The sequence below is a fragment of the Sitodiplosis mosellana genome, unplaced genomic scaffold, assembly GCF_009176505.1.
Source record: "Sitodiplosis mosellana isolate CC-2019 unplaced genomic scaffold, AAFC_SMos_1.0 Smas_scaffold_6102, whole genome shotgun sequence".
In the NCBI taxonomy this organism is placed as follows: domain Eukaryota; kingdom Metazoa; phylum Arthropoda; class Insecta; order Diptera; family Cecidomyiidae; genus Sitodiplosis; species Sitodiplosis mosellana.
The window spans coordinates 2243172-2269555 of record NW_022601343.1 but is presented as its reverse complement, the minus strand read 5'-3'; the positions used below and the strand labels follow the sequence as shown (position 1 = coordinate 2269555).

At 35.3% G+C, this 26384-nt stretch overlaps 2 protein-coding genes across 15 annotated transcripts; one reads left to right on the top strand and one right to left on the bottom strand.

Annotated features, from left to right (window-relative positions):
- LOC129573640 (BTB/POZ domain-containing protein 10) lies at positions 1-7373 on the bottom strand. 2 transcript variants are annotated; one of them, XM_055454448.1, is made up of 7 exons: positions 7344-7373; positions 5983-6114; positions 5718-5833; positions 1925-2409; positions 782-1143; positions 514-661; positions 1-167 (listed from the first exon to the last, which is right to left on the bottom strand). In XM_055454448.1, the coding sequence occupies exons 1-7, from the start codon at positions 7356-7358 to the stop codon at positions 49-51; spliced, it is 1377 nt and encodes a 458-aa protein (XP_055310423.1). In that variant the 5' UTR covers positions 7359-7373; the 3' UTR covers positions 1-48. The 2 variants fall into 2 exon arrangements, with proteins under 2 accessions (XP_055310423.1, XP_055310424.1); XM_055454449.1 differs by lacking the exon at positions 7344-7373 and adding an exon at positions 6397-6822.
- LOC129573637 (PHD finger protein rhinoceros) lies at positions 6986-24451 on the top strand. Of its 13 annotated transcripts, none has more exons than XM_055454435.1 (17): positions 7372-8049; positions 8177-8217; positions 12563-12593; positions 12804-13128; positions 13199-13532; positions 13676-13892; positions 13978-14167; positions 14264-15712; positions 15797-17092; positions 17168-17456; positions 17521-17658; positions 17841-19572; positions 19642-20455; positions 20530-21093; positions 21183-21431; positions 21512-23254; positions 23325-24451. In XM_055454435.1, the coding sequence occupies exons 4-17, from the start codon at positions 12984-12986 to the stop codon at positions 23423-23425; spliced, it is 9261 nt and encodes a 3086-aa protein (XP_055310410.1). In that variant the 5' UTR covers positions 7372-8049; positions 8177-8217; positions 12563-12593; positions 12804-12983; the 3' UTR covers positions 23426-24451. The 13 variants fall into 13 exon arrangements, with proteins under 13 accessions (XP_055310408.1, XP_055310410.1, XP_055310418.1 ...); XM_055454437.1 differs by lacking the exons at positions 7372-8049; positions 8177-8217 and adding exons at positions 11219-11419; positions 11491-11522; XM_055454446.1 differs by lacking the exons at positions 7372-8049; positions 8177-8217 and adding exons at positions 11371-11419; positions 11491-11522 and having other exon boundaries at positions 12804-13092.
- Positions 24452-26384: the final 1933 nt, after the last annotated feature.

The following is a 26384-nucleotide window of genomic DNA, read 5'->3' as shown; positions in this document are numbered from 1 at the left end:
TTAATCATTTATATGGAAATTTATTATAAATTCACATCGTTACATTAATTAATTTTCGTCTGGATCTTGCAAATTTATATTTAAAACGCCATCTTCAATAACACCATCAACATGACGTGGAAGTGGATCTGGTTGCATAAGTTGCACTTGAGGCATTGAATTAACACCTACAGATTTAAAAAGAAAATACGCATTTTGATCGTAAAAAAAGTAGAAAAAAATTAGTGTCAATTATGAGCGTCATAAACATGAATGCAATGCAAATAATTCGAATAAAATATTTTGTCTTAAATTAGGTCCAAAATATTTACAACTAATGTAAAATACTTTAAATGATAATAATTAAAAAAAAACAAGAATTTCCGAAGAAATAATGGAGTAAATTTTATTGCATTCATTCGTATAAAAGAGAACAACTGTTATATATCTTGATGTGGAACTAATAAAAAATGTTTGACAGAGCTACAACTGAATATGTTTATTGTTACTGATAATAATAACGATAGGTTTTACCAGCATCCAGTGGAAGATCTGCAGTTGCCTCGGCTAGGTTCGTAACCGATTTCGATTTGACGCATTGAAAATCTACATGGCGGCTTTTGGCTTCCTCTTTCTCCCATGACATGTGGAGGAATGGGCGCTGAACGTAATTGTAAATAACCTAATAAAGATCAGAAATGAGTTGAAGAATTAAAATGCTATCATTTTTCAACAGGAGTAATTATATGCCAAGATCGAAATATATGTACATATTTATATATATACATATATATATACGCACCTCTGCGCGTCCGCCAGGACGTTTTTTAATCTTTTCAATATGCGTTGGGTAACTTTCGATGCCTAAGCGAATTTTCTTCAGTGAGCGTTCTTTCATCACTTGTTTAGCAACATCGCGATTTTCAATATATTTGAAAAATCGATACATGGCAGTGCTTGCAACCGTTTGACTATATTCTTCGCCCATTTCAGGTGGATATTCTTTATCCCAATCAACAACATCATCGTCCAGCAAATTCACCACATGACATTCTCGATCACCCCGTTCAGCAGATGCAACCATAACGGGAAGAATAAGCTCCTCCAAAAACACCTCAAATTGACATCGTGCTCCTTCATTACTCAGTTCGTGCAAAAGGCCACCTTAAGTTGAAATAAAAGATTATGATACAATTTTTAGTATTTCAGTTAGTATTTAGTTTCATTTTTACACGTTCATATTAGGCTATATTGAACCGTTGACATGCGGATATCTTTATTCATTTCCATGTTTTGGTTAGGTTTCATTTATTAGATCATTCACATATCAAACTCTCATATCATACAAGTCGCAAACCATTATTTAAATCAATACTATCTATTAGTTAGTATAAGCACGTTAATTGTATAAGCACGAAAAGATCAGGTTTTTCATGACCAGGGCAACCAAAAATATTTAATTAAATAAATATTTTAGCATCTTCTGGCGGTAAATAAATATTTCGCCATTTTTTAGTTTTTCGAAAATATTTCAAGGTTTTGGCATTTTCTCGTAAATATTTTCAGTTGATTTTCATCAAAAATGAATATTTTACGACTTTTATTTTCCTAAAACTTGTGATTAGAAAATCGAACTTTTTTTAAATTTTCCATATTTTCCAAAAATATGTTCGAAAAAAATTTCGTAAATATTTTGGCGATATTTAGCTTTATTGTAAATATTTCCACAACTTTATCGTAAATATTACGTAAATATTTCGCCGTTTTATCGTGCATAAATAAATAAATATTTCGAGTTTTTTCATAAATATTTATGGTTGCCTTGTTCATGACTTCTGGGAGTATACAAATACAAATTATTTTCGAAAACAGAATGTATTGGTAAATTGGGTGAAACCCAAGTATACGTACGCAAACGAATAGTCTGTTCAACTAAGAAACTTACGCAAATTTTGGCATCGAATAGTTTTTGCATCGAATGGGATTAATAGATAATCACAAGCCTCCCGGAGTTCTTGGACTGAAACATTTGGTGGACATCTGATAACACCATGTTTGTAAAAATCCAGTATTACACGAAATACTGAATTCGATATTCCTTCAGCCACTTCGTATTCATTTCTTTCGTTTGTATGGGTGAATTCCATTCCAGAACTGAACATCCGACCTAACATTGTGTTTGGATGAGCTGTAAATAGCGCTGGATCAATTGTAAAACGCGTTTCGTCGACTAAAAGTGTGATGCGATTTTCGGTTGGACCAATGATTGTTGGCAAAATTGGCAAAGATGTCGATGGGGACTGTACATTGTTGTTTGTTGAAACAAATGAACAGTTTGCGTTCGATACTAAAATGGAATTACTTGTGCTCGGCAATGGTGAACGGCGTGCTTGTTGCAGTTGGGCCTTTGAAGATAAGCGCACATTATTTCTGTAAAAATTAGGACAAAAAAAGAAATTACATAGTGTTCCAAAAACCAGGATAGAAGATAGAAATCATAATTTCTCGAATTTATTATTAAAGTTCTGGTCCATTTTTACAAAAATATGTAAAGGTTCTTATAGTTTTGTAAAAGCATAGTAGAAATTTTCCGACCAAAGATAAGATAATCTTATCTTTTCCGACCAAAGATATGTCATTTATCTCTTGTCCGTTCCGTGAAAAATTAGAAGGCGAAAATTCGCTACTTTTCGCGTATTTTGCGGAATTGATAAGATATAAAGGATATCTGTCTTTGGCAAAGTCTACAGCAGACCTTCAGTACTACAACTTCGCTGAAGACACCAAGGATTTACGTTGCTAGGATTTAATTTGATTTGATAGTAGAATACATCATTTACAAATTATTTAGAATTGGTAAATAGTTTCCAATATTTAGAGAAAACATTATCAAAATATCAACACCAACTCAATGGCTGGATCTATCACAATTAACAATATAAAGACTTACAATACAGTAAATAATCTGAAAATATCACAAGTTAAACAGAAGAGTCTCTAAGAGTCTGAAAACTGATCTTTTTATTTTTATACAGTATAGGGTATAGTTTAATTTTACATAAATATTGGTTCGCGACTAGGCAAAAGAATAACCTAATTTATTAATAAGCGAATGACCAAACATGAAAATGTCTAATGAAAGCCGATTGTCAACGATTCAAGATAATCTAACAACGCGTTTGAGAAATGATAGACTAACTGGAGCGTTAAACATATTAGTGTTGACCTCAATGACCGCAAAAGTTATCGTTCAATTTATCAAAGAGGTGATAAATTAAAGAGAAATTTCACGTCTAATCTGAACAAGTCCCTGTTGGTAGTTTTGAATTTACAATTATGTCGAGACCGAGCGATATGACCAATTTGAATGAATTATACTTTTCGTGCATGCTACTACTTCTTCTTCACACTATCGTACACACAATCGTGCACAATGGAAGCGGCCATATTGAATATTTATAGTGTATTGTCATTATTTCTTCCAATATGGTGACTTACAGTATCTGTTAAGAAGAAGAAGCAGTACCATTCCTCAGTTTGCATACGGGCGGTTTTTCATGACTCTTGGAGTCATTTTCCTACAAGCTACAAAACAAATTGTTCAGCCAGTCTTTTGGCGGTTTAAATAAATAATTGAAAATAAATAAACATGGCGAACTCAGTGGCTGCTATTTCAAAATATCAACAGCTATCGCCTATAAATAGCAACTACTAATAGCTCGAAAAATCGGCATATACAAAATGAGATCTCTGCATTTTGCGAAAAAGTCAACATGTGCTGGAATTTGACATTTTAAAATATTTTGCTACGTAAAAATCAACTTAGCAACGGTAATTTTCGATCTCGCCTCCTTTTTGAATATGGGTGATACACTCGAGCGTTTCCATTTGACGGGGATATAATGTACATTTAAAAGTCATGTAATCAAAAACAATTTGTCATTAATTTAATTGAAAGACTGTGTCTGGAGTGCTTCGAACCGATGAGATGAAGTTGGCTCGAGACTTGGAGTTGGTAAATAAATTAGCTAAACTCTTTGCAAGCTTGCACATTTGAGGCACTGGTTATGTAAGTGCTAATTTCATGCCCTTGTCCTTGATTTTCAAGTATTCGTTGCAACGCCAGTTGCGAATATTTGTACCTGCTGCAATATCGTCGGACAGTTTGAGTGTCCGATTCACGATGTCATTAATGCATGTAATAGCTGCGTTCTTCGATTCAAAGATGTCATGTTCTGTGCGGCGAGTCGCTCTTTGTAAAAAGCAATTTTATATCCGTTTGCTTCACTAGAATATCCCTTCCGGGTAAATTGTTTTAAGACACGCTCGATTTTGTTTTTGTGCACGTCATAAAATGGTAGCCACATCACATTGCAGTATTCAAGATGCGATTGGACCAATGCATAGTACAATGTTTAAAGTGTTTATACATCGGTTATATCGTAGCAAAACCGTTTGACAAATCCCAATGCTGCTGTTGCTTATGACGTTGTTGCATCAATGTGCTTCAAAAACAAGTTTTTTGTCGACGATAACGCCGAGATCCTTGCGCTCCGAGACAAGTTGAAAGATGTGATCACCGTACTTGTAGTTCGTAGCGATGGTTGTTCTCCCTTTGTTGATTGTGAGAACAGCACATTTGTCCAGCTTCATATGAAGACTATTGAGATCACAACAAGCCTTCAAATTATCAATGGACCGTTTGAGGGTCCGCAGTTACTTCCATGTCGCACGCCTGATGTTACGCTGAAGTCGCCCGATTCACTGTTTACATACTTGACGGATTGCGTTCTGTTTGACTGGTATGACTCAATCCAAGCAATGTACTTAATGAAAACAAGCGTTTAAAGGAGCTATATGATAAAATTGGTTTGACAAACTACTGTGTGCTCATCAAGTGTAAAAAAATGATACAGGACTATGTTTGGACTTGTGTGGGTGCGTGTCACCGTGATCATCATTTAACTGGATATTACAAGCGGAAAGAAAAAGTTACGCAATTTGACCAACCTGGCGGCTCATCAATAAGCAAAAGTGGTGAAGCCGTAAAACATTCGATGATCAGCCAGGTCCACGAATTTAAGATCACAATGTTGACCAAATTCTTCTTCACTTCAACGTAAAATTTGAAGCATACATGCTGTACGAATATGTATTTCAAGATTTGTTACAGTGCAATGTAACAGAAAAACATTTTGATAGCTTTGCAGAAGAATTGATTATTAGCAAAATGCACTTCTCCCGGTAATCTCTTCTGTTAATGGATATAGTCGCATAATAGCTTGAACACCATTCGGGAAAACGAATCGATGACATAAGTGCACAGTTTTCTGGTGAATGAATTTCACAAAATAATGTTTAACAATGAATACATTGTGCTTTTGGTAGATGGTGCAACCGAAAAAGCGTAGCAACGAAAAAATTGATCAAATACTAGTTGCAGAATTCCATCCTTTACAAAGATTACTTCAATCAAAGATATCGGTTCAAAGCACTATGAACAATGAACTCATTATCATTCTTATTTCATACAAACAGGTTGGTGTGCAGTGATGGGCATAAAACTTCATCAAGCATTCCAAGAAAAGGGAGCAGCTGCACTATAGGTGTACCAAGTCAAGCGTGATCCCAAAAATTACAAATTTATTGTAAGTTTTGCGTGATTAAAATTTAATCTTTAGTATTATTTTTGCTGGAAAATCTCAAATCAACAAAATGTGTTCTCTTTCACATCGTACCTGGACCTATTTTTGATTCTTCGACGACGGTCTTCGATTTCATTGTAGTCTTCGGTGTTACTGCTACTTGAACTATCATTATTTTTATTGCTAGAATTGTTGCTGTTTGTATTTATCTGAAAAGTAATTTAGATAGATATAAATGTTTTACAGTTTTTTATTTAGTTTTAAAAATCGAAAACTTTCTTTTATTGGCTTCTCTCAATTGATATATTTGCCGTACTAGATCGGTTCATGTAAAGTTTGGAATTTAATGAAATATTACCGAAGATGTTCCACTGGCAGTTGCGTTAGCAGTTGCGCTATTACTTCCAGGGTTCGATGACATTACTACAGTTGTTGTTGTTGTAGATAATGGTAATGATGGTGATGTGATAATGATGGTGATGAATGGGAACTGTTCGAATTAACAAATTATAACAACGTCAAAATTGTATAGTCATAGCGCTCCTATTTACGCCTGTGCTATCGACTTTTATTTGAGCCTCAAATATTCGATCATGAACCACTCTCACTTGAAATACGTTTATAAAATTTGTCCGATATAATTTTCAAATAAATTTTGATTCTTGGTTTTAGTGAAGCACGAATTTCTTTCTAGTTGTTTTTTTATCTCAATAAAATGCACTTGGGAGGAAAATCTATATTTCTTTAATTTTATGTGTCTGTAACCACTAACCAGTCTACAATAATAATTCTTTTGATCTCGTTAGTCTTTATCTGTCATTTCGAACAAATGTTGTACGTTTCATTTCAGGTTTAGTTTATCAAAATAATTCACGAAACGAAACGCTATACATTGAATTTGCTTTTTGTAGATGTTTCAAACACAACACAATTCACGTATTTAATTGAGATAAATTCATGTGTGTTCTCCAAAATGGGACATTAAAATATATATTTTGTTGTTGAACAAAATAGGTGTGGATTCACTACAATATAGTTTAAAACACAGAATCAATGTTTAAAAAAAATTCACGTTAATTCAGTCCAATATGGCCTAAATAGATTCGAGTTTATGGATTTTGTGAAATTATAATTTTCGATGAACAAAAAAAATATTGACTGCTTCAGTTCTATCTATCATGTCTATACTTGCTTGGATACTGCGAAAGTGTGACATGCGAACTGTGTGCGAAGGTAGGGAAAATTCGTTCGTCAGCTTGTAACACTCAGAAAGTGCTCTGTATGATTCATATACAACATATACAACATTCACATGCAAACTGTATATTGTATACTTGCACATGCTTATGTGTATATGTATTTTTTGTTTTTGGAAGAATAATCGAATGAAAGTAATAGCATCTTACATATTAAGCTTTTTCGAGCAAAACATGTTTGAAGTTTTTTTTATTAATTGTGTACCAAAAAAGCAGGAACTTTGAAAAATTCCTTTGGGTTTTATGAAATGATTGAGAAATATTACAAACCCAAATCAAAGTATACTAATAAAATTAGTTCTACAAATGTGTAAAACAATTGCAAATTCAGTACGATCGACCAAATTTTTCTCTTCTGTATTCATATTAGATTTTTTGACAAAAAATATATCTGTCATTAAATTTGAATTTAAAATGTAATGTTGGTTGTTGATAAGCAATACAAAAGAATATATTTACACACAAGATGTATGTTCATATCTGCAGTTAAAAGACTCTGTTGAGTAGTTTTTAAATGAAATTTGAATACCAACGATGCACCATAACCCGCAATCTTCAATGAAATGGTATTATGACGGGAAGAAGGAGCAAAAATTAAGACATTCATGAGTGATTCAAAATATGAATTAAAATACCATGTCAGTGGTACACATACTGTGTGCGCAAAACACAACTCTATTAATCAAATTACGTTGGAAATTCGTCTCATTTATGTGCGTAATTTAATATAGATCGGTTTGAAAATTTGCATCGAATTTATACCATGCACAGCTACAATGGGTATAACATTAAAATATTGCGCGACTGGTTTGAGTAAGGCCACTGAAACGATAAAGCGCTCGCGCAGTAAAAAAGACCAACCAACCAATACATATGTAACCAAAAACATGACAAATACACACATATTTTATAAACAGACCAATACATTGAGAGTATGACGAGCAAGAAATACAAAATAAAAAAAAGAAAAAGAAGAAGTCTGTGTATGATATTTACTAGTTCATCGCACATTCAATATAGGCGCAGTAAATAACATTATCAAAATTTCTTCTGATTGTTCAAACAAATAAATGTAAAAAAACAAACGGGTTATAGAAAAACTCTGTATTGAATCAAAGTTGAAACAAAATCTAGATAAACATCTATTAGATATAAAAACAACATAATTGGTATGCAGTAAATATATAAAAATTGAAGTGACAGTCGAAAATAAAAAGAAACTGCACACATTTGATTTCAACAGAACCATAGTAATGTCAATAAACATTCAAACTTTTAAACATTCTGAATTCACAGAATTCAAATAGTAACAAAGAGGCAAAAGGCCGTCGTGAAAGGTGAGAAAGGATTTCTTTTTCAATGCAATTGTGAGCAAATTTGTGTCATTCAAAATCAAAATATCTATAAAAATGGAGTAGTAGTGTATAAAAATCCAAAAAAAATAATTGACATGAAACAAGAGTTCTTGCTCTTTGAACAATACTTTTTGAACGGAAATCATGGTAAAAAGACTAATAATCTACTTTGTCAATTTCATATGCACAAATGTTAAATAAAAGTGAAATAGTATTTAACGCAATTTAAATACTGTAAAGTATGGTGCAAGAACTATAAAGTTTGTTTTTGTATCGATTTTGGGTTATTTTTTCGGTTTTACCTATTGGGTTCATATGCTTAGACAATAATGTAATGGTTGATTGTGCTAATTTTCAAAGAATATAAAGAATAGTGTCGTTTTAACCGCACTTTTATGCGGCGAAATATTATAAAATAAGTGACAGATGCTTGTTTTGAGATTACAAATCATTTTTGAAAGTATAAGGACATGTAAAGTCTAGCATCTTTATCGACGGAATTTGTTTATTTGTTCTCTCTCGTGCATATATGCCTGTAATATGTGCCTGTAGTTTCTGTTTGTATGCGTGTGCGAGTAAAAGATTTCTCTCTCTCTCTCTCTCTCTCTCTCTCTCTCTCTGTGTGTGTGTGTGTGTGTGTGTGTCTGCGTTGTTCGCTGTATACAATCAGATGAAGTGCAGTTTCTTGATTTTGCAAACGAATGCAATGCATGCTAAGCACAGCAGTGTAATGGTTCAATTTTCGATTTTCTATTTTGCTAAAATTACTACCGAAAAAGATAGTTTTTGTAGTAATAACATCAGTTGTGCGCAATAATTACACCTGATTAAAGATCTTGAATACGCACTAATAAAACGATTCATTTATACATTTTTAGCTTTTTTTCTGAGCGAGGAACAATAATGCAATTTTGAACTCTGAAATAAATTATCTTCCATGCTTCCAGCAACCATATTGTCCCAGAGGGTTTTGTGCGAAAAATATTTTGGGAATATTTCTAAATGTGTTATTTTATCGTATTATTTATTATATTATAGTACAATTTAAAGTGGTTTTGATATCAAAACTAATTACACGAAAATTGCGTATTTTTAATAGAAAGAGCAGAGTTTTTGCATCATTTTATGACCTCAAAATAATGCAACGGTCTATCTTCAGATTTTCCGAAGCAACAAATTTGTTGTGACGTCTAACTATCAATTTCATATGGGTTATTATTGTCATACAATGCAGATTTTTCTCTTCAGATTATTCAATCATCTCGACAATTTTCAGAGGTAGCTTCAATGTATCTCATTTTGGTCTTGTCTGCGCGATTACGTTTTAGTTCTTACATTGATGAGTGAATTTTTCTCTTTGGACTTTGGTCAATTTCTTGGGAAATTGACATTAGGCGCAACCTTTATAATTTCAATGTGAATGAGAGACATTCGGCGATTCATCTATGAATCAAGAAAATAGTTTTCATTCAGACAAAATAATCACTAACATTATAGCTGATGCTAAATAGAAACATAAATTCTCACGATTAATCTGGGTTGATATTACACGTCTTTTGCAGTTGTTTAAACTACCATATCTTTCAACACCGTCGAACAATGTGTTGGCAAATTTTCTTCCTTTAGCGATTGAATTTTTCTTTGTCCATAAATTGCATTCCTGTTCCCAGCACCTTGCTTGGCCAGATAATGATATCCTAAATTTCATCATAGGAATTCATATTGTTCATTTTCAATATTCATTGGCATATTAAAAATCCCATTTTATAAGTACTCATTATTTCCTTGCCTTCCTACCATGAAGAATTCTAGATAGATATGAAAGTTATCAATTTTAGGTTGTTATATTTTTGAATTCCGCCAATAAATTAAACGGTTGTTTTTCATGGTATAATCGTTTGGATTGTTGAGATTTCAATTGATCGTTCGGAATAATTCCGTTTGTAAATTTTGTTATATTCGGTTTGCTTTATAACATTTCTCTTTGTCAATGGTTTGACAAATCCGTTCCAAGGCAACATTGAAAATTGAATGTTGGAAATTAAATACATAAAGAAACTCATCTCGAAATGAAAACGCAGCAAAAGAGTCAACGTTTGATTTTAGCAAGTCCGTTGATTCTATAAAATATCATAATATAAAATCTCAATTGTGTTCGCAATATTACACACGGAGGAATGTTATCGAAATGAATTTAACAAAGATTTGAGTTGAATGAGAGAGTATGAGATTGAATATGCTACAATAAATGTGTCCAATTACACATATTTATCCTACCATTAGAAGAAATCAATTGTTTCTTCTTTATTTCTTGTTGGAAGTTCGTTTGTTTTTTTCTCTCTCTCTGTCTCTCTCTCACTTTTCCCTGTCTCTCTCTCTTACTCTTTATTCTCTGGCATTCTTTACTTTTCTTTCTCTCTCTCTCTCTCTCTCTCTCTCAATCTTTTTCTCTCTTTCCTTTAAACGTAATCATGTTGATTTCGGTGTTGTCCGATGTAAATTCAAGTGAACCAAATAAGGAAAAATAAATTTATATATCTCATAGTAAACTAAAACAAAATACAAATTTGTCACAAAGTTGAAATAATTTCATTAAGCGACAACCTCTTTTTTCAAATATTGTCTATTCTGTTCTATTGATTGGTTAGATAAAATTTAGACATTTGCGTTTTAGATCTGTGGGCTTTTGGAGTACAATAATGATTGCATAATTTATGTTAAGCTTTTTTTTATTTCGATGGTTCGACATTATAACTGTTGACATTTTTCTCTTCATGAATTTTTTTGCTTACGCATATTTACGGCGCTATAGGAGGAAATTTTTCTAGACTTAAATTTTATGTATGTGCATATACATGTGTACGTGCTGATCTGTATGTATATATGCGTGCATACTCTTCGTGTTATAGAGGGAAAATGATTTTTGTGTGTGCGCACAGTAGCAGCGCCACCTTTTCTGTCAATGTCTTGCTTTTTAGTGAACCAAATACTGAGTATTAAATACGTGAACGAATCTTTATTGGCCTTATGAGCATGTACGTATCCGTGAGTATGACACTGAGAGAGTGTCTACGATTCATGTACTGAGAATACAGTGACAAAAAGAGAGAAAGCCCATTGAAAGAGAACATATTTGAACAAAAAATGGAGTCAAATTATTATAATGGCGGCCGTGTCTCGCCATGTAAATATTCCTTTGGTTTATTTTAAATAACAACAAACTAAAAGTTCTCATTTTTAAATTTCAATGTGCAGTACATGTAAAATTTGTTTTATTCTATTGAATGGTAAATAAATTGAATATATTGATAGTGAATTTTATGAGTGAATTTTGCTGATAGCATAAATTGTTTGCATGAAACTCGATTTTCGATTTCAAATAATAAAGAAGATTATACAAATTCATACAACTCATATTTCTTGTTATTATACTGAAAAAGTGTTGTTATTTTGTTAATAATTCTCGATAAATGTGCGAAGTTGAATGAGTGAAATATCCATTTATCTGAATGGAACAGTGATTTTGTGCAAAAAAATTATGTGGCTATGTGACATGTTGTCTTAATATTGGATACAACCATTTGTTTAGGTCATTTGTGATTGTAAATGCTATTTTGATTTTACATTCGGTTTATTTGTTGAATAAATGTTTTGACCAAAGAAATACAGATACTTTTGATGGACGAAAAATATTTGTATTCGTAAGAAGGTGAAATTATTTGAACAGGAAGACAAGAAAAACAATAGAAACAAGAGTTGTAACTGTGTATCAACTAGCGTTTGAACGCCCGATTCATTTTTTTTTCCATAAATTCCAATCTATCGTATCAAACGATCAATAATAAAAATATAAACGACCAACAATATTTTCTATGAAGTATCGAAAAGTGTTAAATTGTGCCAGAAATAATTTGTTCAATCATGTGCAATAAATATTGAGATATGGATGAATTCTTCCGTTCCTGTGATAACATCATAAAATCATTTAGGGTTATTTTGCTCGATATATTTTTTGAAGCTAAATAATAAATATGAGTTAAATGGATCTCAGATTGAGCAGCGAAAGTATTTATTTACGAAAGATTCAAATTTTCAGAGTAATCGAACAATAAATTATTCAGTATGAATGCAAAATGGAATCTCCTGCAAATTTTTTGCAACAAGAATCAATTTGGCCTTATTTACAGGCAAGAGTGAGTGAATGATTGAGTGTCTTATGAGCGTATGAATAAATGGACATTAAAGTATTCTTTATTGTTGATGGAAAAAGTTTAATTTAAATTTTTTTTCGAAATCAGCTATAATCACAAAACTATTTTCATTGCAGGTACTGAATTCAACGAATGAGAATAATCCGGGTGAGTTGAGTTTGAATTTTTAGGCTGTTTGCTAAATATGTTTTGTGAAATGTTTAAATTACAATAAATAATAGAATGGATTATAGTTTTGGATGAACTACTGGTAGCAATATACATTTTCAATGTTTTGAATTTTAATTAGTTTTAAAAAACATATTAACATATGACCAATTTGTGATTGATTTTTTTATTTTCAATTATTTATCAAAGAATCAGCGGTGCGAAACGATTTGCCAATGAACCCGAGAAGGCAAATTTAAAGCGAAGAAAATACAAGAGAAAAACAAAAAGAAAACAAATAATCCTAATAATGTTATCGCAAGTTCACTGCACTTATTGGCGGAAAACAAGAAGAATTTAAAGTGTGTGGTAGACAAAGAGCGTGCGAAAATGTCGCAGCGGGGAAAACGACAAAGTCGTTTGGACAACGATGAACCGCCGCCGACAAAAAAGCGAAAAGGACGTCCTCCAGCCAATAAATCCAATTCAGCAAATTTAGGTAACGGCAATTCGGTGCATCCTAATACAATAGAGAGTGAGTCTTTTATTTGTTTAGTATAAGTTCACATCTTATTTACATAATGCATTTAATATTATTTTTACAGGCGGGCAACAAAACGGTTCAACCATGTCGCCATCAACAACGTCATCATCAGCATGGCAGGCACGATCATTAAGTGATCTGAAGTTATCAAGTATATACAATCGTAGTGCGCCTGAACCACCGGCTGAATTATTTCGCAAAGATTTAATCAGTGCCATGAAATTACCAGATTCGGAGCCTTTGGCATCTGATGAGTACTGGGTGATTACAGATCAATGGAAACAAGAATGGGAGCGAGGAGTTCAAGTTCCAGTTAGTCCTGATTCTTTACCAGAACCAACTGTGCTAGCAAAGCAACAAGAATCATTTTATACAGGTCGACAGGATTTTAAACTGTAAGTATGGGACATTTATTTTGACTATGGACTATAGTCAAGGTGTATTAATTGAATTCGCCTTCGTTGAACTGAAAATTGTGAAATGTCTTAATATCTTTAAATATTCTCTTCTCATTCCATTGCACATGTGTGTAATTTAGACCCAAAAACAAATTCATACGCATTACGAAAGATGAAAATTTTTCATCGGACTTGCATTATTTATCAAACACACCCGCAATGGCAAAAGCATCATGTTCATATGATCTCGATCCAGTTGATGAGGCATGGCTAAATATCCTTAATGGGGAACGCACAATGGCTGGTCATTTAGCCGTAACAGAGGAACAATTTGAACGTGTTATTGAGGAGCTAGAGGTATATATATATATATACTATCATTACTTAGTCTATAGTAGATAAAAAAATTGTCTACATCATTTATATTTATCATCTATAACAGATTGTGTGTTGGGATAAAATTCAGGCTATCATCAAAACTGAAGAAGGATTGGGCATTGAATATGATGAAAATGTGATATGCGATGTATGTCGCTCGCCAGATTCAGAAGAAGCAAATGAAATGGTGTTCTGTGATAGTTGTAACATATGTGTACATCAGGCTTGCTATGGTATTACAACTATACCGTCAGGTGAGAATCCTTAAGATATTACCCCGATTATTCGTATTACTAGAAAAAGGTAGTATTGATTGTCAATAACGATTTATATATTTCTATTTTCTCAAGGTCAATGGTTGTGTCGTACTTGTTCGATGGGTCAAAGACCTGACTGTGTGCTATGTCCAAACAAAGGCGGCGCAATGAAATCAGCTCGTTCAGGTCAGAAATGGGCTCACGTTTCGTGTGCGCTGTGGATTCCAGAAGTGAGCATTGGTTCAGTCGACCGAATGGAACCGATAACAAAAATCTCAAGCATTCCACAATCACGATGGGCTCTGATTTGTGTATTATGTCGCGAACGAGTTGGTGCATGCATTCAATGTTCAGTAAAGCCGTGCAAAACTGCATATCACGTAACGTGTGCATTTCAACACGGCCTAGAAATGCGTGCCATTATAGAAGACGAAAATGCAGAAGATGGTGTTAAATTGAAATCGTATTGTTTGAAGCATAGCGTGAATAAAAACAATATCAAAAAGAAAGAGAAGAGTATCGCGCACACAAATGCTGGCGGCTCAGGCACGGAGGACGACGATACAAATAAACGAAAGAAGCGAAAGGATATGACGACTGAAGAACGAAATATGGCACGCGCAAAACGGTTACAAGAGATTGAAGCCGAGTTTGATAAACATGTTAGTATTAAGGACATCAATTGCACTGTTCTTGAGGTGGACCAAGAAGCAATCAATTACGTTTATAACTATTGGGTATTGAAACGTAAGGCCGCAAATAACCGACCGTTATTACCGCCAAAGTCAGAGGATGCCGACATGATTGCTCACAAGCAAGAACAGGCTGATAATGAGAAAATGAAGATGTTCGTACATCTGCGACAAGATTTAGAGCGAGTGCGCAACTTGTGCTACATGGTGAGTCGGCGCGAGAAGCTCAGTCGGTCGTTCTTTAAAATGCGCGAACAAACATTTCATAGACAAACTTCTGTGTTAAATGAGTTGAATACGAAAAATATAGATAATTCACTGTTAACTGCAATTTTGGAAGCTAATCATGGCCCTTCAATGTACGATAAACTCTATTCTAGTGAAGCAATTAGTGCAAATACGTCAATAAATCTTGAAGAAATGATTTCAACATTGACTGGTGCTTTGTCGACGAAATCGTCAACGGCGATGACAATGACAGCAATACAGGTCACCAATAATAATAAATTGCAGAACGAAAATCACCAAAAACGATCGCAAACCAAAGTCGATCTAAATGGTATGAACAAATGGAAAAAGAACGCACAGAAGACTCAATATCCAGACAATCAATTCAACCGCTTGTACCTAAATGGTACATCGACCAATAAAACTTCATCAAAGATATACGATAGTAGCCTTTCAAGTAGCAGTGAGTGCGATCGAAGGCTTCGATCGTCAAGTGAGGAAGACAACAATATACTATCGAACGCACGGCGAAGGAATGTATCTCCCAATAAAAAGAAGTCTGTCCAATCAGCTGTTAAGTCTCTTGAGGCAAGAGTCACCGAGAAAAAGAAACGTCGAACGGGTAAATTTATTTAAATCATAATTTACATACTTTCTTAACATCCTTCCAAAACTATTAACACTATTTTAATATCTTATTCAACAGCTGCACGGAAGCAAAAGTCATTCGATAGTTCCAGTGAAGAAGAAGAGGAGCAGAAAAGTCCTTGTCCAAGACGACGTTCAGAAGATGAGTTTGGTTCGAGTGGCGATTCCGATGCAAATTCAAAAACATCTGAGAAACAATCACCAAGTAGACTATTACGGCAAATGGAAAGAGAGCTGGCAAAAGAAAAGTTATCCGGTTCCGACAGCGATGAACTGGTGCCAATACGTAACAGCATTGGAGTATCTGGGTCATTGAATAGTAGTAAGAAATTATCGACATCGATTTATTCGGATAGTGACAGCACAGATAAGGAGAAAACTGATAACACAGCTAGTGACTCTCAAAATCATACATTCCGAACTAAAGCAGCCGTCAAAGAATTTAATTCTCACCACAATTCAACAGCCTCTAAAGCCTCGAGTCGAAGTAATAAAGATAGCAGTAGTAGTAGTCTCACAACGAATCAAGTGAAAGAGAAGGAACGACTCGATGCTGAAAGGGAAAGATTGCAAGACAGCTACGAACAACAAGGCCAACAGAAAGGACGTAGGGATAAATTAGCCAAATCATTAAAAGAAAAAGGCCAAGAAAAGACAGAGAAGGAACGCATTCAATATGAAAAGGCCGAAAAAGAGCGATTAGCTAAAATCGAGCAAGAACGCATTGAAAAGGAGGCAGCCGAAAAAGAGCGCATTGAAAGACTGCAAAACGAGAAAACTGATAAATTGAAGAATAAAAAGAAGCGAAAAGAGATATCAAAAGATTTTCCAACCGATCTGCTTGTGGTACCTCAAAGGCAAGCTGCCAAAAAAGCATCTGAGAATATGATGCGCACGCAACTTATTGGATCGTCAAAGAAAGAACATTCAAAAGATGAAGAAAAAAAGGAATTGCCTAAAGAAATAAGTAAAATTAAGGAAAACCGAGACTCATCTAAAGAATCTGGCCCACAACCGAAAGAAACCACAATCAAGCAAAAGAGTAAAATATCAAAATCAATCAATAAAACCATGACACAGATAGAGCCTTCATCGTCACCGTTGGCTGACATGACAAAAGAGAAGGATGTCAAAACTAAAAAATCCGAAAAATTAGACAGAGATATTATGGTAGCGTATGTGCCACAACGACAGGCGGCAAAAAAAGCCGCCGAACATATCAAAGGTTTGGGCAAAGTTGTTACAACAGATGCCACAAATACTGCCTCCTTTCCTGAAGAAAAGCAAGATAAACCAATGTCCGTGGCAACAAGTACAAAGTCATTGTCGTCATCCATGCACAATAAATCAAATAGTATGTATAATAACAATATTATTTGTAGCCATTTCCACTGTTACAAGTATTCACGGGTTTTATGTTTCATTACAGTTCCGTCTTCACCAAAACTATCGAGCTCATCCTCGTCCAGTTCGAGTTCAAGCTCATCGTCTGGCAGTAGTGGTTCGACGTCTTCATCTAGCGATTCAGACGATGATGATTCAGAAGGAGACAAAAAAGTTTCGCCCTTTCTTAACAAGGGATCGAAATCTTCAAGCTCTACCACTTCTGATGAATCATCCAGCAGTGGTGATTCCGATTCAAGTGAATCGAGTTCCGACGATGAAACGAATCGTAGTATCGTTAGAAAGACTCCAGTCGTCACACCGACGAAATCAAAGTAATACTCCATTTCTCTACAATTTTCGACTGAATTCATATTTAAATTGTATTTTATTTAACAGAACTACCATCACAACCTCAACCAAACGGAAAGATTTCGTCGATAAGAAAACCAACAATGCTGAACTTCCCGTGTCATCACCTAAGAGAGAGGAATCGATTAGATCACCAACAACAAAACCAGGACGAGCTGGAAAGAGGTAATTGCGAATTATTATTTACATACAATACATTTTTTTTGAAAATTTCATATAAAATGTTCGCTATAACTAAGACATTTGACTAAATTCATTGATAATCATATTTCAATTAAATCTTGTATTGAAATAAGCTCTAAATATTTTCAAAAACAGTTATCATAAATGTTTCTATTTATCTGCAGCTTATCAAATGATCGACATCAAAGCACTGACAGCCGATCGGGAGCTTTGGCTAAGAGTGCCATCAAATCAATCACATCGCCAGTCAAATCAAGTGCGAAAAGCGACACAAATACCAGACGTATTATTGACGAAAAACAGATTAAAAATGCAACCAATTCTACCCCAGAAAAATCTGTCAAATCATCAGAGTCGGCGAGGGCCATTGCGATCCTCGGTGCGAAATCGACAGCAAGGAAACGAAAATCAAGTTCACTTGAAGACAAATCAAAGCACGAAAATAAAGTCAGCGCTGAAAATAGAATTGAACCAAAGTCAATCATTTCATCATCATCATCATCACCACCACCACCACCACTACCACCACAAGCACCACTATCGTCATTATCGGCAAAAGGTCAATCAATCGGAAATTCAAAGAATAAGTCATCATATGAAAACCGTCCTACCACCATTGAAAAGAGCAGCGAGCCCAGTAAACTTTCACCTACGAAACGGGAAACGAACGAGAGGTTAAAAACACCCGAAATGAAACCAACTGTGCAATCACTGGAAGAAGAAATCAACGAGCGAAAGGCTGAATATCAAGCAACAAACACGATCAGCGGCAGCAAATCGAAATTGTCTGATACTATAGATAAGTTATTCTGTAAACAAAAAGAAAAAGAACAACAACAAAAGCAAACGCAATTACAAAAAACGAGTAAACAAAATAAGAGATCATCGCAGAGTTCAGAAGCTAATAAGAGCCCTGTTGATATGGAGATTGAACCAAAAGAATCAAAAACTCACGAAAGTGACATACAAAATCAACATGTTGTGGATTCCGATACCAGCAGAATTACTACTAAAGATATTCTAGATATCCAAGCGGGTCAAGCAGATCAAGTAAACCAAGAAGATCAGGCAAGCGAAAGTAACCAACAGCGACCTAGCGCCACCAACAAGTTCGAACAGGAGCAGTTTGTAAATAACATGCCGAAACCACCAACACCAAAATCTTCGTTAATTTTTTCTCCGCCACCTACTATTGATAAACGCGAGACATCTATATTTGATTTCAGCGATAATTTTTCGATACCTTTCAATTCTGATAATTTGTTTAAAGAAGACAGTGCCAAAGAAACAATGGATCTGGTTGCAAATTTGAGGCAGAATATAAAGAAAGGTGGTAAAGGTGATGAATGTGGTAGAAATAAGCCGGAATGTGTTAGCCAAACAATGCAGACTATTGAACCTGCAACACCACCCGATTCGACTACGGTGGATAAGAACATCAAATCTAGTTCGGTTGATAATAATAATGAGTTAATATCCTCATCCACATCGACATCAATCGATATAAAGTCTAAAGCTGCTTTGGTACAGCAACCGACATTGGTCATTGATTTAGATCAGGAAAATAGCAGCGATGAAAGAAAGCTTCCCGAATCAAATGTGTCGAGTAATATTGAAACATCAAAACCAATGGTGTCCATCGATTGTAATCAAATTCAGAATACGCAAGAAATAGAGAAGGCTCGAGAAAATATGATTGCAACCATAATAAACTCGACGCCGCCCATGCAATTACAAACTGAAGTTGAACAAATTGCCAGTAAAATGTCTAATGATATGCTTATGGGAGGACAAATGAATGAAACTCCGAATATCAATGTATTCAATATGCAAACATACGCATGTAATACTGTCAATGGAAATCAAGAGTCATTCGATCGACCCATTCAAATATTGGTGAGTTCGTAGTTTTTGAAATTTTCTTGAAATTTGTAATAAAATAAATATTTTTGAAAACAATAATAGCATGAAAAGGCACATCCATCTGCACAGCAAAACGAAAAGAATGATCAAGTTACGATTCGGCATCGCAGTGATTTAATAGGAGATATTGATGAAAACGAGGGTTACATACGAAACAAATGGTCGGAACAAGAAATGATTCAGACGAGACGATCTGTATCATCATCACCTAGTTCTGAGTCTGAGAACAATGATATGCAAATCGAAAAAAAACACATACAAAAGATGGCCACAAATACTACAAATATACCAACTTCATCAAATGAAATGGATAACGTACCAAACACAGCCACCATGCGTACCAATGAAGTTATCGCCAATGAAAGTATGGTATCATTCTCAGCGTCACAGCAATCTGTGCAGCATCCGCCAGGTCAATTGAGCCAGTTCAACATTCCTAACGAAAATGGCCCGGTATCGTTATTTCCACCAACAAGTGGCTCAAGTCTCAACACTCAAGTACCGTTTCCATCTCCTGGAGCCGCCATGTTCCCTCCAAAATTTGTTAATGCGTTTTCATCCGCAACTTCAACTGCAAATATACAGCCAACGTCAAAACATGGAGACACGCCCACTCCAAACTCAGCCATAACTAGTTCAATAAACTATTCCTCAAATCTTTGTGCTGCGTTTACGTCATCATCACGTAATATGGCATTAACAACAACAATGATGGCGCTATCACCCGTTCAATCGGATGTGTCTTCCATCACATCGCCTAGCGGAAATAACCTTCTAGCATCGATTTCACCACATATAACCGGTAGTAGTAATAATAATAATAACATCAGCAACAGCAATAAAATTGACTTCAATCGTAAGTACAGAAAATTAGTCCAAATTATGTGAATTAGAAACATAGAAAAAATATAACTTAATTCATTTCAAAAGGTATTCCACCGGTTCAACCTATACTGTCACCCCAAATACCACCACCACCACAACAACAGCCACCATCATCGTCGCAAACGGTTGAATCACATCAATGCCAACAGAAGCAGCAGTCATTTGGCTCAAATCAAACATCACAAGCAAGTCATCAAACATCATCACAATCATTGACAGATACTACATACGGCTTAGAAAATTTGCCAAAAGATTTGATATCGAATACAGAGAAACAAATAATGCCCGATCGAAGTACTACTGCTACTGCTGTTACTACTACTAGTACTACTACTAATTCGGAACAATTATCGAAGCGGCCAACCCGATATAATTCACAAACAATACAAACAACGCTGAAATCACCAAGCAAATCGCCCGGCAAGAGTCCACGACAAATGGAAATTGTACGACAAAAGTCCGAATCAGCAAGAGGTCGTTCGCGTGGTGCGAAGAATTTAAGTGTCGGTCGCGGTGTTGGTAGTGGTGGAGGTGCTGGTACAGTTGCACGAATTTCAGTCTCATCACGAGGTCGTGGTCGAGGTAGAACTCCACTCGTTGTACCACTTGGTAAGTATTTTGAGTATAATTTTTGAAAAAAAAAAAAAAAAACATTCCAATATTTACTAATCCACACATCTATACATTTTTCTTCACAGCATTACCTAATACACTGTTTGATCTGAATAATCATATTGGTGCTGGAACCATTCATAATAAACTGCAGGGAACGGTGTATGATCTAGACTTCGATGAGGATTTAAAATGTGGTGATAATGTAGAAAATCTCAAATCGATGCGTGAAAGACGTCGTTCCATTGATTATCGGCATCAATCAGAAACATTTCGATCGAGGGACGCTTCTGAATCACCTAAGTTTGCAGCAGCTACAAATAATCAAAAAATGGGTAAGTTCAAAAAAGTTCTAGTAATCATAGTATTTATTGTTATTATTCAAACTTTAATTAATTGAGCAATAACTACTTAGGCGAGAAATCGATTCCAGCGTGGCGCGCAGATATTCGAGATTTAAGACCACCATCGCCACATGAAGCGAATTCTGTCATTTCAATACAAAACACTTCTACGGCGACTCAGCTACCGATGCATACGATTGAACCGGTGATGCCCGGTCCAGTTGATATGCGCACATACAATTCTGGTTTCGATGCAAGTAGCAACAGCGATGTGTTCAACAGTAGTAATATGCTGGGTGCCTTTGCGAGTGGATTAGCTGATCAAACATTACCTGACATTGACGAAGAATTGGAAAAAGATTTCCAATCAGCCTTGAAAGCAAGTAATGCAAAAATATCTACGAATGCAGGACGTAGCGACGAAATGAGCACCACTAATAGTGGTGGTGGAGGTAGTGGTAATGGATGTGATTTGTTGTTGGACGCGGTTCAGCCAAACGAACAGTTCACGACGCATATGATTGATCCAACGATGATTGATCCAACCATGACATCACATATAGATGCTCATTTGGAAGGGTCTGAACCACCGAAACATTCATTAATAAAACTAAAAATCAAAGGACCACACGCTAGACCTGAAAATTACACATCATCTGTAATCACAACTTATCAGTCACATAACAATACCACTATTGAACAAACGATTCAAGGCACACCAAATAGTTCGATTCGTCGAATGCGTAAAAAGGAATTATTGCGACAATATTGGACACAGGAGAATATGGATGATTCAAATTGTGCACCACAACAGGAACAAACACAAAACTCAGCCTCTGCTACCACAAACAGTAGTGGTGGTCGAAGTGCCGGAATCCCAAAAGCCGTAGATTCAATGAGTTCAATACCAACGAAAGATGATTATAAAGACTATACTGCTTTGGATATCAAAAAACGGAAAGTTCCTGCAAATCGTGAACTTCGACAGTTGGACGTACCATCATATGATGAAATGCCTGAGCGTCGACGAAGTGTATGCTCAAATGCAAGTAATACATCATCGAGTAATGCTGGTGAAAGCAGTAAACGAAAAACACGAACCAAACAAGCTGTGATGACTACGCCAAAGTTAAAAATCAAACTAGGCCCCGATGTGGTGTTTGAGGCGTCTGGTGTCGGTGTTGATAGTAGCGGTGGTGGTGGTGGCGGCAGTGCAAAACCACCCAAGAAGCGTTTATCGAACATAACAATACCCAGCTTTGAAGAGCTACGTCGAGATAGCATGAATTTCCGTAAACAAGTGATCAGCCAATTTAATGATACAGCAAAACCAAAGAAGAAAGACAAATCCAAACGCGAGAAGGGGAAACATAAGAAGAAAAAAGAAAAAGAAAAAGATAAGGAAAAGAAACCCGAAGTCGAAATTGTAAGCAGTGACATGAATCCATCAAAACTTATCATTCGTTTCGCTAAGCGTAAAGCAGAAACATCGCTTAACGATTCGGCGGATGAAAGTGGATCTCATGCGCCAGCAGAGATTTCGCCACAGCTATTACCTGCTGCCCCCATCCGGTTGAAACTGGCGAGAAGTTCACAAGGTGGAGGCTATGTTATGGCCGAACCAACAGCTGCATCCACATCCAAAGGAACCACAGGAAAGGATCAAAGCACTGATTTGACAAGATGTCAAGTTGTGTTAACTGATTTCACGAAGCTAAGTGAGGCTGCGGCGGCGGTAACCACCACAACGACAGTGGTGGAAAAGCACGTTTACAACCTACAATCTCAACAACCAACTGACCAATCGTTAAACGGTACTACACCTACTAACTCAATCACCATTTAACAAATTGAAACTAAATATTCATTTATTTGTTTTTGTAGGAAATGTACATTCATCAGACACCTTCGATTCATCGACTAATAGTACAACCATAATTGTAACAAATCGACCACCTAACCAAATTGATGGGGTAGTCCGGTGAAAAAGTGATTTATGCAACGGTATTCCATAAGTCAAATATGTTGATGATACGAACAAGCTCGAAGAGTTTCTGAAATCAATTTAATGTTCTTATTCTATCATCTGGATGCTTACTATGATGGCTTCATTCATTGTTATTTTTATTTATTAATGCTAAGAACAAACGCAAATTAAAAATATTTCAAAATTCCCAGAGAACAAACAATTCTGCATGGGCAAAACGCAACTTTTTTTTGCTTTGGAAAGCCATAAAGCCATTATAGGAAGTATTTTTCGTTCGATTTTCAACACACTTTCAAAGCAACCCATCCTACTTCGTTATGCCGATAGAATTGATAGAATGTGGTGCAATTTTTATCGGAAGTATTCATAATGTTTTCAATAAAGTGAGCTCAAATAAAACCCATATATGCAAAAGAATCCGATGACTTTAGCCGATTTAAAGGAATAGAAAAGAAAACATACGTTCGAAGAAAATTCACACAGGAACCGTAATGAAAACAGAAATTACAGCAAAGATGCACAAAATATCCGTGAAATTAAGCCCAAAAATAATATGGAATTTGAAAGATCGGCGGGATAAATCAATATATATATCCATTAAATTCCGATCTAATTTATATATATGCAAAATGCAACTTCACCATAAATGCATGGAAAACTAGGTGCAAGTATTAGAAAAAATAAATGTTGATAAGCTTCTATGTAAATAGAAGAACAATGAAAGAACAATTGAATAAATCAATAAAGCTATATCGAATAACAAATATTCATGTAATTTAGCATTAAAAAATAGCATTCATTTTTGTTAGATAGAAATATAAATATATAAAAACAATAGTTAAAACACTGATGGTAAAGTAAGAGATTCAGCAAAAATTGTTATGTGTACAATAGTCCCGATACGACTAACTTCATAATACTTATATATATATACATAAAAATATAAAATAATTTAAATTATGATTAATGGACAGCGTCTTAAATAAAAAAAACGCATCATGGTTTTATTTACCTACCCATGAAATATAGCTACTTTCATAAGCAATACGAACATTTCTTGAACTTTTCCGTTGCCTTAGGTTTCATTTCACATCTCCAAGTAATCGAAGTCAACACACATTATCAAGCAAACTTTGATACAACCAATTTCATCATCTCTTTCTTTCAAATTTAGCGATTTGTTTAGTTAAAACTTACTCACTATAAAATTGAAAAAAAAAACTAAATGTTCGTCTGTGTGTGTGAGTCTGTCGCGAGTTTTCGTCCTTTTTTTCAGAGATGACCGAGAGCACGCTCAGTATCGAATTCAGCAACACAACTGAGCATCGTTTTCTGCTCCGTGCGATTATACGCACCTTCTCAAAGAGTCATGCACTGGCTCAATTTTTCAATTAACATTTTTGGTGATTTTTCTTCTAAATCTGATATAAACATGACTTTTTAGAAGTCAATGACAGATAGCTGAGGATTTTCTGTTACTATGGGTATTAATGTGAAGTGTATGCGGCGAATATTTCCTTCTGAATTGACCACTTTAAAGTTCACAGGTTCATGTTTGTTTACAAAATACATCGGTACTACAATCCAAATACCCGGCACACACAATCCACTGAAACGACGAATGTGTGCTTTGTTTCTTATTTGGTGCTGACTTTTACTGATTCAGAGAAATCTGTAGCCCGAACTTTGTGTATTGAAATTTATTCATTGTGTGCGAGACACACTCATTGCGGCTTTGGCTTCGTTGCTGTTCTTATACGAAATGAATGATGCTCAAGACACTGCTGATGATGGAATCACAGCAGCATTTTTTTTCAATAACGGCTTCGAAACCATTTTCAATCGTTTCAAAGCTGTCGTCAACAAATTCGGTCCCAACATGGTGCCAGAATTTAGTGTGTTGAATATGACCAACAATCAAAGTTTCGGGCAATGCATTCACATATCTATGTGAGCAATATGCGCTGCTTCCAACGATATCCACTGGACATTCGACGTGATCGATTTTAAAAATTCAACGATGGTCATGATTGTCAAATGATGCGAGCAATTGAACGAACATGCCAGGAGAAATTGGTGATGCGAGAGATTGCAGCAACTTAGACATCAACAAGCACAGACCGTTTGGAGCAAAAGAAGAACATTTCGTCAAAACATGGCAACCAAATGTTGTAAATGTTGGAATGGAAGATGGTGCAAAGCCAGAAAAAAAAATTCAACGAAACTGGTATTATACAAAGGTATGTACAAAATTGTACGAAGAAGTGACTACATTCATTTACTTTGAATTATTAATTTATTCATTCAGGCTTTTCTGATCCATCGAAATGATGTTGCCAAATGCTCGCAATGTAAATGGTGCCGTACAACAGAATGCCGGAAGCCCATGATGATTGAGATAGCAGCAATCAACCATATTCATAACCATATATTGGGTCTGGGAATTAGTTTTGTCGATTTTTTTAAATTTTCAAACATTTATTTGAATACCAAAATGAAATTACATTTCAATCAAAATATTGTCCATCGGAAGCGATGACCTTCTGCCACAATGTGGGCAATTGACGGATGCCTGCCTTAAAAAATTCCTCATCTTTTGAGGCTATAAATGCATCGAGCCAATTTTGGATTTCTTCAACTGAAGAGAACCGCTCTCCGTCCATATGGTTTTGCATCGATCGAAACAAATGGTAGTCGGAAGGAGCCAGGTCTGGGCTATACGGGGCGTGAGCCAAAACTTCCCATCCGCTATTTTCCAAGTAGTTTTTGACCGATTTCTCAATGTGTGGCCGAGCATTGTCATGTAGGAAAATCAATGTCTCTTTTCTGGTCTCCCATTTCGTGCGTTTTTCTTTGATTGCTTGTTTCAAACGTATCAATTGTTGTCGGTAGAAAGGCCCATCGATGGTTTGACCACTTCTCAGCAGCTCATAATACACCACTCCCTCCTCATCCCA

What these genes read in the sequence shown, in the direction of transcription:
- LOC129573640 (XM_055454448.1), bottom strand. An exon ending in CTGCCAGTGGAACATCTTCG is followed by an intron (nt 5,834 to 5,982) that starts GTAATATTTCAT and finishes ATTACTTTTCAG; the next exon opens with ATAAATACAAACAGCAACAA. An exon ending in GTCCTGGCGGACGCGCAGAG is followed by an intron (nt 662 to 781) that starts GTGCGTATATAT and finishes GATCTTTATTAG; the next exon opens with GTTATTTACAATTACGTTCA.
- LOC129573637 (XM_055454433.1), top strand. Translation starts at nt 12,984, where the DNA reads ATGTCGCAGCGGGGAAAACGACAAAGTCGTTTGGACAACGATGAACCG. An exon ending in GAAAAAGAAACGTCGAACGG is followed by an intron (nt 15,713 to 15,796) that starts GTAAATTTATTT and finishes CTTATTCAACAG; the next exon opens with CTGCACGGAAGCAAAAGTCA. An exon ending in TCCACTCGTTGTACCACTTG is followed by an intron (nt 21,094 to 21,182) that starts GTAAGTATTTTG and finishes TTTTCTTCACAG; the next exon opens with CATTACCTAATACACTGTTT.